Below are 12,339 nucleotides of genomic sequence, written 5' to 3' on the forward strand. Positions count from 1 at the left end.
TATGCCTGAATGTATATAAGTGTACCCATGTCATATAGTGCCTACAGAGGAGGGAAGAGAGTATTGGATACCCTGGAATGAGTTACAGATAATTGTTAGCCACCATATGGGTCATGTGGGTGCTGGAGTCGAATCCAGGTTTTCCACAAGAGGAGCCAGTGCTCTTAACCATTGAGCCATCTCTCCATCCCCATGATGGTGCCTCTCAACAACAAAAAATCATATTTTATCTTGTGTGCACATAAAATAGGACAATATGCAGGACTGGTTCTCTTCTTCCACAATATAGGTCCCGAACTCAGGTTGTCAGCCTTGGTGGCAGGCACCTTTACCCACTGAGCTATCTTGCCTGCCCAGATGGTGCCTTGTAAGAAGGCAAAAACCCAGTGTCCTTTTGACCATAAAGGGACACAGCAAGGAGGGGATACATGTGAATAGGGGCTACCTGAAGGCACATAGGCCCCAACTTGGCTACTAGCTACCAGGAACAGGGAGTATATAACCTGGGCAGACTAAGGTGCTACCTCAGTTTCTCTACCTGTAAAGCAGAAGCTGGAGTGGCTGTGGCCAATATGTTCTGAGCTTCTCCCCCATACACAGAATATACATTTACTTATAAGACTTCAGCTTCCCTTACAGAGTCCTGGGCCCTCACTGGGTGGTGTGAACCCTCTTACCCCCATCCTAGGGTTTCGCTGTGGCCACAGGCTAGCAACTACTTGAGAAGAGGACCAGCTCAGCCTGGGACTCACAGACCATGAATCAGAACTTCTCATGTGTATTTAAGGGTGACTTGTCTAGAAGGGAAGGCTGTATAGTATCACACCAGATGTTGCTGCAGGACAAGAGCTGGATGTGTGTGGCCCCAGGAAACTTCAGGCAAGCTAACAGGGTCAGACAGGGGCCAAAGTCATAGGGGTAGTAGTGCCAGGCTAGAAACCAACTGAAGGGCAGCATGGCACTGAGTTGGCTCCTTTCCTGGAGAGGGTGTGGTTGGGACAAAAGGGTATGTGAGGGGGGTTCTCAGAATTGGGTAGCCTGACTGACATTCCAGGCTGTTTCTAGACTCTGACCTCAGGAGGAGGCATGGTCTGTAGGAACCTGAAGCAGTGCTCAGAGGCCACCATCATTCTCTCCAACTATTTGGGAGGGAGAATGTTCCTTCTCTTTCCTTGCAGTCTCTGAACATGAGTACACACCATGTTCTAAAATATAGAGGGCCAGCAGAGCATTCCTAGCTCCAGCTGCACAACCTGGAGGAAGCCAGTACCATTGGCACCCACCTACACCCCTCCCCACCAGAAGATCTGTGTCTGCATCAATGAAGGGAAGCAGGCAGGCACAGGAAAGCTTCATAGAACTGTGTCTGTTAACTGCTTCACTCAAGACAAAGGGCATGAAAAAGGCTTTGTTTTTTTGAGTGGTAGGGATCAAACCCAAGTCCTCCTGCCTCTTGCATGCTAGTCAAGTGTTCTACCACTGGGCTGTAGCCTGGCCAATATAGAAAAGTTTTATTAGAGTTTGGGCTTTAAAGTGAGATACCATCTAGACACCTTTGGCCTGCAGGCCTGGCTCTCAGTGTTGTGTGACAAAGAATCTTAGGACTCTCCCTTATCGTCCAGGATGGCTGTGCCCTGCAGACTGATGGACCACATGGGACACCATAGAACGTGCTTTGATATAGGGCAGAGTGGGGTGACCCCATAACAGGGAAGCCTCAGAACCTTAGCTTATCCTCTCTGGCCTGACAGGTGGGGGGGACCTGTGCCTAGTTCTAGAGTATGGTCAGGTGGGTGCAGGATGTGACCAGGCTTGAGGAGGGGAGATGGAGGAAGCCCAGGCCTGGCTGGGAGCTGGCCTTGGCTGCTCACGCATCCTCATGGGCACAAGCCTGACCCAGGATCCAAGAAGTGGCACTAATGCCAGGAGTGTGGTGTGACCAGGGTGCAAAGAGGACTTTTTCATCTGAGATGGGACTAGGTCATTTGAAGAGGGGTATGTGATCATTTAGGTCTCATCATGTTCAGTGAATGAACTAACTTACTATGCCTCCAAGCCTACCTGGGTGTCCCAGCCCTTGGGCCTGTCCTCAGTTCCCAGACCCATCCCACCCCCAGAACTCCTGAGCCTGGTAATTCCTCCCTGTGGCTGCCTGTCTTCTGGTCATTTGATCCTCTACCTCAGTCCCACTCGGAGGACCTTCCTGGACCAGTCCTGAAGGCTCATCACTCAGGCAGCTCCTCTTCCATAGTTCCTACTTCCCCAAGTCCAGGCCAAGAGGTGATAGTGTAACAGCTCCAGGGGAATTTTGCTGCCTTAACTTGGACATATGGAGGATCCCTATAGCTGCCCCTTTCACTGCCACCCTATGTTCCGTTTTCCTATGTAGGGCCTGGGCTCAACCAACCATCCTACCATAACTTAACCCCATTTTTGCTTCAGGTATTAGAAGTTCCCTGTAGCCAAGGGAGTGGACAGTCATGAGTCTAAGCCACAGGGTCTCAGCCTAGAGCCCCATGGGCCATCTTGATCCAGCAGTGGGCACTAGCAGGGAGTCTTAAGGATGGGAGATGTCTCCATAGGCACATCCCTGCCCAACAGCATCCCAGGAGGACCCACAAGTCTCTCCTGACTATGGAGAAGGAGGTAACAGGACATAGTTTCCACTTCCTGCTATCTAGGATGAGGAGGGATGGCTGTGGTCCAGATGGGTAGAGCAAGGCCTAGATACTGTGCCCTGGCCAACATCTGTGCACCTGCAGGCAGGTCCTGAGTGTGACTGATCCTCCTGCACTAGCAGATGACACCAGCTGCTGCAAGTGGCACTAGATCAGACTCCTAGATGAGTGCCCATTTCCCACCCTGTTCCCCGATCTGGGCCTCAACAATCTCATCTGTGAAATAGCACAGTGATCCCTATGGACACTAGGAGGACCTCTCTAACCCCCACCAGTCCATGTGCAGGTATTAGAGCTGCTCTGGCACAGGCAAGGCATCCCAGGACTGTGACAGCTGGCCTTGGGCTGGTCAGTGGTCTGGTAAGGTGCAATGAAACAGTATGGTGCACAGAAGAGGGAAGGGGCACTGTGCCATGGCTGCTCCAGACAGGAAGGGTATGTAGTGCACTGGTAGGGTGTCCTGTCCCAGTTGGGGTTCACTCTAGGGGAGGGCACAGCACCTCTGGGTTCAGTGAAGTAAGGAAGAAGGGAAGGAGCATGTCCCCTGCGGGTCCACTGGCTGGTAGGTCCCTGGCTCCTTGATTCCTCAAAGCCAGCACTGCCCTCAGGGTGCCTGGGAGGGAAGTGAGGTCCACAGCAGGCCCCACAGCAGTGACAGCAGCAGCAGTAGCAGCAGCAGCAGCAGCGATGACAGCGCAGACTTGTATGCATCTGAAGTGCAGGAGCACATGGCCAGGTCATCCTGTGCCCCACTACGGCCCTGTGGCCCAGGTCCTGCATCCTCTGCACCCGCCAGTGGCTCGCTGCATACCAGCCAGTCCCGAGCAGTAGATTGTGGGTACCCAGGTGCTGCCTCCATCTCACCATCTAGCACCTTCCAGTACTCCTGGCCACGGAAGAAGTAAGATGCACCTGTGGAGGGACAGAAGGAAGGCTGAGCTGGTGTCTCCATCACAGGGAAGCTGCCTGGTGGGACTGAGGACATCTTAGACAGACAGGCTATCTGGACCACACCTGTCAGAGACATAAGCCTGGCTTAGGCAGCTGGAAGAGCCTGTGGAACACAAGAATAGACTGGTGACCTCCACTCTGCCTTGCTGGGGTTTAACCCAGACTCTGCCATGTGTGCAGCTGTACTGGTATTGGGAGGGTTAGAGGGTTGTGGCTGGGGGTGCTGTGGAAACTGCTGCAGCTACCTGCAGGTGCAAAGTCTAGTGCTGGGGAGGGAGAAGCAGAGGCCAGTGTGGGTGGAGAGACTGAGTAGGAGCAGAGAGAAGCTGAAGGGAGAGGTAACAAGCCCAGAGTAACAAGGGCTAGGGCCCCTCAGAGCTCATGGACAAGCAATTGGGCACTCCACTGTTCAGAAAATTCCCCCCAACAACCCTGTCCTGTATGATACCCATCCTACAGACAAGGAAACAGGCCAAATAGCACTGTCCCCTGCCTGGCGCTCACCATCAGACCAGCGCATGGCGTCGTCCAGCATGCTGGGGACACCCCTCCACAGGGGGCCCTGGGCAGGGTAGCCAGGGTCCATGCGCCGTGTGTGGTCATCATAGCGCCAGTACAGCTGGTCCTTAAAGAAATAAGTCCTGTCATTGTGGGCCCAGGAGAAGACAGCATCGATGCCACCCGGCGGGAGGCTGAAGTCCGAGACAGGCCGTGGGTATCCTTCCTCTACGTTATTGTCCTTAAACACCCAGTATCTGTCTCCTGGGGGTGAGAGAAAGAGCCGTGGGCTGGTGCAGTGGCTCCAGTCCTGACTTTTCCCCATATCTTCCATCCTTGCCCAGGTGGGAGTGCAAGGTGGTCATTCCACATTACCATACCAAGGAGAAGCCCTCTCAAACATTTACTGAGCACCTACTGTACACCCAGTATGGATTGTTCAGGTAACCAGTGCTTAGGGAGCTGCTTTGGTAACAAAGCCAAGATGCCTCTCACTCTTGCTTCATTTGTATTACATGTGAGGAGTAGGGACATCCTTCTCCTCTTTTTAGAGATACAGTCTCATGTAACCTAGGCTGGCCTTGAACTCATTATGTAACTGAAAGGACCTTGAACTTTTGATCCTCCTGCTTCCACCTCTCCAGTGCTGGGATTACAGGCATACACCACCACACCCTGTTTTATGGGGTACTGGATATTAAACCCAGGACTTCCTTGCATCCTAGGAAAGCATTCTACCAGCTGAGCTACTTTTTCAGTCTAGGTGGTGACACCTTTATGGCAAAGATGGACTGGGCACTTGGTTGAAGGCCCAAATACAAGTGAGACTTCACACAGAAGCAAGACATTGAAGAACTCTTAGGCTATGCTCAGTGGGAACAAGGACAAGGACAAATGTGCTGGTTGGAGCAAAACAGTGCTGGGAAGCCAGACAGGCTCCATTCAGGGGCACCAGTGTGTGGGATGGATCCAGGGCAAGATGCTCAGATGGTTCCCAGATGTCCCCAAGGGCTTCCTGGTAACAGGCTACCACTGCCCATCACCAGCCAGGAGGGCTCAGAACATCCCTGGATGATGTTCCTGATCCAGAGGAAACAGGACATTTGAGAGATGGCCTGGGGCTGGAAGGAAAGTGGGGCTAACGCTTGAAAGGCTGAGGGAATGTTTCAGAATGGAGACCAAAGACACCATAGTGCACAGGGGATCTTGGATAGGGCCTTGAGGATACAGGTGAAGGTGTCTGGGTCTGTGTACTAGATGAGGGTATACAGTCACTGTGCTATGGCCTCACTGCTTCAGAGGGGACTTAGGAACAACCTGTGTTGGGGTTCACAGCTCAGTCTCAACTGGGCATAAGAATGTCAGAGAAAAAGCCAGGCATAGTGGCTCATGCCTATAAACGTATCACTCGGGAGGGAGGCTGAGGTAGGAGGATTGCTGTGAATTCTAAGTTAGCCTTGGCTATATAGTGAGTACCAAGATAGCCTGGGCTGCATAGTGAGATTCTGTCTCAAAAAAACAAAAAACGAAAGAGACATGATGGTTAATACTGTCAACTTGACATACATGAGGTGAAATCACCAAGAGACAAGCCTTTGGACATGCCTGTGAGGGATTTTTTTTTTTTTTTTGGTCTTTTTGAAACAGGGTTTCCCTGTAGCCCCAGCTGGCCTGGAACCCACTATATAGACCAGGCTGGTCTATATATCAGAGATCTGCCTGCCTCTGCCTCCCAAGTGCTGGGACTACAAGCCTGCACCACCACACCTGGCTAAGTGAGGGATTTTTTTTTTAAGAGTAGGGAGTAGAGAGATGGCTCAGTGGTTAAGAACACTGACTGTTCTTGCAGAAGACCTGGGTTCGAATCCCAGCACCCACATGGCAGTTAACAACTGTCCGTAACTCTGGTTCCAGGGGATCTGACAGCCTCTTCTGTCCTCTGTGGGTATTGCATGACACGGGTGCACTTACCTACTATGCAGGCAATACACACATACACATAAAATAAAAATAATAAAATAAAATACAAAAATAAGAGTAGGAGCTGGAGAGATGGCTTAGCAGTTAAGAGCAATGGCTACTCTTGCAGAGGACCCTGGTTCAGTTCCTGGCACCCACATGGGGGCTAACGAATCATCTGTAACTCCACTTCCAGGGACCTCATGCCCTCTTCTGACCTCCACAGGCATTGCACAACATGGGTGCACTTACATGCAGGCAAAACACTCGTGCACATAAAAAATATTAAAATAAAAAAAGAGTAGATTAGTAGAGAGGGGAAGACCCACCCTGAATGTGGGTGGCACCTTTCTGTGGACTGAGGTCCTGAATAGAGAGGAAGCAGGCTGAGCATTCATCTTTCCTGTCTGTGGACACAATACGGGCCAGCGGTCTCACTTTCCTGCTACCATGCCTTCCCCTCCATGATGGACTGTATCCCCCGGAACTGCGAGCCAAAAGGAGTCAGGTAGTTTGTCAGAGCAAAGAGTCAAATAATTAATTTAGGAGGCCATGCTGGATTAGAAGCCCTGGTGTCTTCATAGGGATCTGGGCAGAGGATGAGCTGGGAGGGTGGCCCAGGGCTGTCACCACCTGCAGATGGAGAGGCAGAGGCCCCTTTGAGTTGAAGGAAGCCACCTGCCCATACTGATTCCAAGTTTCTGTCTCCTAGCTATGATAGGAAGATTCCCCTCCCTCCCTTTCCCTCCCTCCCTCCCTCCTTCCCTTCCTTCCTTTTTTCCTTCTTTCTCTCTTTCTCTGTTTTTTTTTTTTGTTGTTGTTGTTGTTGTTTTGGAGACAGAGTCTCCCTGTAGCCCCAGCTGGCTTGGAACTCACAATGTAGACCAGACTGGCCTTGATTTCACAGAGATCTGCCTGCCTCTGCCTCTCGAGTGCTAAGTTAAAGGCATGTGCCACCATGCTTGGCAAGATTCCCATTTCTACCCATGCATGGGCTCAGGAGGCTCAGACCCTCACACTTGCCTATTTACTCCTCCTTGCTGCTTCCTTTTGGAGACAGGATCTCATGTAACCTAAGCTGGCCTTGAACTAGCTATGACTTTGAGTTTATAGTCCTCCTGTCTCTACCTTCCAAGTGCCGGGATTACCATGCTTGGTATATGCAGTTTTGGGGCTCAAACCCAGGGCTTTGTGCATGCTAGGCAAGCACTTAAGCAACTGTGACACCTGTAGCCCCACTGTCCCCTTTTTTTGGTCTTTTTGAGGCAGTCTCCCTGTAGCCTCAGCTACTTGGGATTATAGGTATGCACTACCATGCCTGGCCAGGGGCTCCTTTTCCTTTCCTTGGTATAGATGTGGATATAAGAGCTACATCCTGCCCTGCGTGGTGGCACACACCTTTAATTCCAGCACTGGGGAGGCAGAGGCAGATGGATCTCCAGCCTGGTCTACATAGTGAATTCTAGGACAGCTGGGGCTACAGGGAGACCCTGCTTAAAAAAAAAAAAAAAAAAAAAAAAAAGAGCTATATCCTGTTGGGGTTCAGTGATGAAGTCTGGGATGCTTTCTCCAGAGTTGGGAACTGGATGGGATTGTAGAGGCAGAGGCTGCTGCCAGGGGTTTCCCTCCCATCTACTGGCCCCTCTGAGGCCCTAACTGCTGCTCTCTTAGTTCTTTGCATTCAGCAGGGCTATTTCCGACTCAGGGCCTTCACACTGGCTGTTCCCTGGCTTAGACCCTGTTCCTGCAGTCTTTGCCCAATGGCAGATTCCTAGACAGGCTTTGCCTGGCTTAGTCTTCTCTCCCCTATCACCTTTGATGCTGCCTAGAATTAATTTCCTCCTAAGGGTGGGAGTTGTTCATCCTCCCCACCCCCACATCCATGGCAGGGACTTTCCTTTTTTCCTTCTTTTTTTTTTTGAAGTCCCATTGTGTGCCGGCACTGCCCCCTACAGTTGGTGCTCAACAGAGTCTAAAGAGAAAAGCATGCACAGTGAATGAACAGCTCTCTCAGACCAGTGGAACAAATCTCAGACCAGCATGGGAGTGCAAGGTCTGTGCAAGGGGCTGGTTATAGCCAAGGCCATCCGGGTGCAGGGGAGGCTGGGGTAGGCCAGGGGACATCAAAGCAAGTCAGGGCAAGCTGTGGCACATCGGGAAGATCCACCCACCTTTGAAGAAGACGATCTTGTGGTCGCTGGTACGCTCATACACAGCGTCCACACTGTCCAGGTGCAGCGGCAGGCCTCGCCAGAAGCGGTGCATTTGAGCCGGCTGCAGGGACACTAGATGCCGGTCTCGGGTCAGCCGCCAGAAGTACTTGCCTGAGGGACAGAATGGAAGGTGGTTGCAGGGGCTGGGTCTGGGCCAAGGGGACTTCTATTTCACAGGGCCCAGGGGTTACCTTTGAAGAAAAAAGCTTCTCCACGGATCTGGGCCACAGCATCAAAGTGGGTGGTGCATCTGTGAGGCACATCCTTCTGGGGCCTGCAGGGCAGAATGCTAGGTGGGCTGAGAGGCATCACACACAACCTGAGCAGCTGGGTGAGTTGCATCCCCTAGAACCACAGGCATGGGCATCCTGGAAGGGGCCATAGCGATCCTGTGTCCATGTGGTATGCATATCCACCAGGCAAGGAAGGTGAACCAGAATGAAGGCCTAACAAGGTTAAGCTACATAGCAAGTCTGAGACCAAGCTAGGCTATATGAGACCATCTCAAAAACAAAAACCAGGTTTGTTGCCACACCATACCTATAACCAAATATTCAGGAAAGGATCAACAGTTCCTGGGCAGCCTCAGTATTGTATAGCAATTGTCTGGGAATCAAAACATTCCATCCCAGATGGAGGCTCCTTAAGATTAAGGCAGTAAACAAAACTTAGAAGGCTCAAGAAGTTACTTACAAGCTTCACAAGGCCCTTCTCCAAGATTTAACAACTGCTGGAGAGAGGAGACTCCAACTGGCTGAGCTGCCTTTAAGTCATGCAGAACCAGGAATGTAGCTTTTGAATCCTCACCCATGCTGGGGTGGGCTTTTCAGTGATGCAGCTGCCCTCCACACTCCTGTAAGAAGCCCCAATAAACTCACGGGTTCACTAAGCTAGACTGGAATCATTTCTTTGGTATGTGTGGGAGCCCTGTGTGAATAGATGTTGTTTTGTGACCTCCCAGGAAAAGTCATATAACACTGGGCTACATAGCGAGACCCTGTCTAAAATAGAGGGAAGGGAAAGAAAAAAGAAAGGAAGAAAGAGCACCTTCTCCATTTCCCAGGTGGACAAGGGTCTCAGCATGCAGAATCTGGGGTGAGGCATGCTCACTGGTACAAACTGCAGAGGGGAAGGGAGCAGGTGTCACACCCCAGAGAGCTGTGGGCTCTGTCTACCACAGTGCTAACTGTGCAAGCATAGGACCCCAGAATTCTGCCTTACAGAAGGGAATTCAGACAGAGCTGTGGGTAACAATCAAAGATCAGGGACAGCAGAATATGCATTGATGGAGACCTAAGGGAACACCTAAGGGAACAGGTATGCATTCAGTTGATGGGTATCCAGCTCTCAATGAGAGGCAGCAGTCCTCGAGCTCCAACAGCAGAGAGCCTCACAGGATATGCACTGTTGAACTTCAACACATGTGCAGACCCAGTCTTGGGTCAGCCAACAGAAGTACTTGCCTGAGGGAAGTACTCTGTCATAGTGCAGAACCCTCAAGCAGGGGCCACACATACGCATCCACCCAGGGAGGACTGGGTGGAGGCATCAGTAGTTAAAAAATCATTCTTTCAGGACGACATATGCTGTGCATACCTCTAAGGCCTAGCCAGTCTTAAAATAAGTGGCATTCTGAACAGAAAAATCCCAGGACTCAGAAGGCTGAGTCCTGCCTGGACTACAGTCAGTCCAAGGTAAGCCTGGGCAACTTAGTGAGATCCTGCTTCAATATTTAAAATTTATATATATATGGTGAAAGAAAAAATATATATATGAAGAAGAGGACTGGGTCATAGGTCCTGGGATGGGGGTGGGGGACACACTACTGTTGTTTTGCTAAATGGACATGGTGTCATGCCTTCTAAATATTTATGTTTGGATGGGCATGGTGGCACATGCCTTTAATCCTAGCACTCAGGAGGCAGAGGCAGGTGGGATCTCTGTGAGTTTAAGGCCAGCCTGGTCTACATAGTGAGTTTCAGGACAGCTGGGGCTACAGGGAGACCCTGTGTCAAAAAGACCAAAAAATAAAAATAAATATTTATGTCTATACCCATACATCAGTGTGCTCTCAGCCTTAGAGCTTTTTTTTCAATATTTTATTATCTTTTAATTTTATGTGTATGAGTGTAATGCCTGTATGCATGTAAGTGCACCAATGTTATACAGTGCCTGAGGAGGTCAGAAGAGGGTATCAGAGCTCCTGGAATTGGAATTATAGACAGTTGTTAGTCACCATGTGGGTGCTAGGACTCAAACTCGGGTCCTCTGCAAGAGCAGTCAGTGTTTTTTACTGCTGAGTCATTTCTCCAGCCCCGAGAAGCTTCTTTTGGCAGTGGGCAGGGGTAAATGCAGAGTCTCATAACTGGTCAAAAATGTCAAGAATAAGTGATAGTGGAGCTAGGTGTGGAGGCGCATGCCTTTAAAGCCAGCATTCTGGAGGCAGAGGCAGGTGGATCTCTCTGAGTTGAAGACTAGCCTAGTCTACACAGTGAGTTCCAGGCCAGCTGGGGCTACAGGGAGGCCCTGTCTTAAAAACCGCCCAAAACAAAACAAAAACAAAAACAAAACAAAAATGTGATAGTGGAGTGCTTGGCTCTAAATAGATATATCACCCCCTCCAAGGCTCAGGGAACATCATGGAAAAGGGGGGTGGAAAGAATGCAAGAGTTGGAGGATGGGGGTGGGGAGCTATGAAATGCTGTCATCTGGACATGACATGCCTGTTGCATGCATGAACTTGGAGCAGCTATGGGGGTTGGGCATATTGGTCCACACCTACAATTCCAGCACTTGAGAGGCTGAGGCAATAAAATTGTCAGGAGTTTGAGGCCAGCTTGGGCTATATAAAGACTTTGCCTCAAAAAACAAAACAGAGCCAGGTGTGGGGGTACATGACTTTAGTCCTAGCACTTGAAAGGCAGAGGCAGGATCTCTGTGAGTTCAGGTCAGCCTGGTCTACATAGTGAGTTCCAGGCCAGCTGGGGCTAGAAGGAGACCCTGCCTCAAAACAAAACAAAACAAAAAAGAAAATCAGAACAAAAAATGTTGGAACAGTGTTTTGATGGCAGCAGCAATTCACAGTGTACAGCTAAGACAAGTGCAGGACCACTCACCTTAGAAACCAAACCAGAAGCCCAAATATATGTGGGCCTGGCAAGGTAGCCAGGTGGAAGTACAGTGTGTGGGGTATGGGAATAGAAGGGACAGGCCTGAGAGGTGCCTGTGTCACCTTCAACTTAGACAGGTTATGAGTGCTTTAATTCTAAGGCTGAAGTTAGTTTCCATGGGACTTTTTGACTGGGTAACAGAAAGCTGTGGCTGGTGCTTGAACTCTGGCTATGCTAACTTTCAAGATAGTCCCTCTCTTAAGGAACCCAGCAGCTATGCTGTGAACCCAAACCCCAGGGACAGGGCACAAACATGTCCCTGGAGGACTGTCTGGCCAAGTCCAGCTCCCAGCCAGCCCTGCCAAGGCACCAACACTGAGACAAGATGCCTTGCACTGGGTGACAGATCAGTCACCCTTCTGTGATCTCCTAGCCCTCAGGATCTTGTGCCTGGTAAACCAGGCTGTGTGAGACAAACTTTGAAATTCACATGGTTGCAGCCCCCTGTGGACAGCAAGTCCCTTTCTCTCTCCCCTCCCCTGCTGGGCAGGTTAAGAGAAGAAACCAGTGTCCAGATCAGTACATGCAGCTGTGCCTTCCTCAGGACCCTGGAGCATATTGGGCACCATGGAAAAGGCTGGCCAAGGTATAGTGACAAGGGACATGGCTTACAGGGTGCTGGACCGATTGTTGGGGGGCTCTGGCAAGAGGGGCGGTTCCTCAGGCTCTGGGATGTCCAGTTGTGCGGTAGGAGACACGGACTCCCGCACACCTGTGGAGACATAAAGCAAGAACTCTGTGCCAATGTCCAGAGTGTCAGCCATGAAAGTCTGACAGCCCAGTGCCCCATCACCAGATAGAGTGGCAGGTACACTTATTCAGCCATGGAAGGGAACCAAGTCTGATGCCTGTGACTGTCAAATCCTGAAA

At 50.7% G+C, this 12,339-nt stretch overlaps 1 protein-coding gene across 1 annotated transcript in view; it reads right to left on the bottom strand.

Moving 5' to 3' along the window:
- Positions 1 to 204: 204 nt before the first annotated feature.
- Positions 205 to 12,339, bottom strand: part of Mmp17 (matrix metallopeptidase 17) — a 29,127-nt gene continuing 16,992 nt past the window's right edge. The window contains exons 7-10 of the mRNA XM_008853760.2: positions 8,491 to 8,573; positions 8,258 to 8,410; positions 4,134 to 4,391; positions 205 to 3,590 (exon numbers count right to left, since the gene is read on the bottom strand). Of these exons, the coding sequence (XP_008851982.1) occupies positions 3,283 to 3,590; positions 4,134 to 4,391; positions 8,258 to 8,410; positions 8,491 to 8,573 (802 nt within the window). The 3' untranslated portion in view covers positions 205 to 3,282. The remainder of the gene's footprint in view (positions 3,591 to 4,133; positions 4,392 to 8,257; positions 8,411 to 8,490; positions 8,574 to 12,339) is intronic.

Source organism: Nannospalax galili, unplaced genomic scaffold (assembly GCF_000622305.1).
Source record: "Nannospalax galili isolate Female #2095 unplaced genomic scaffold, S.galili_v1.0 scaffold566, whole genome shotgun sequence".
Lineage (NCBI taxonomy): Eukaryota > Metazoa > Chordata > Mammalia > Rodentia > Spalacidae > Nannospalax > Nannospalax galili.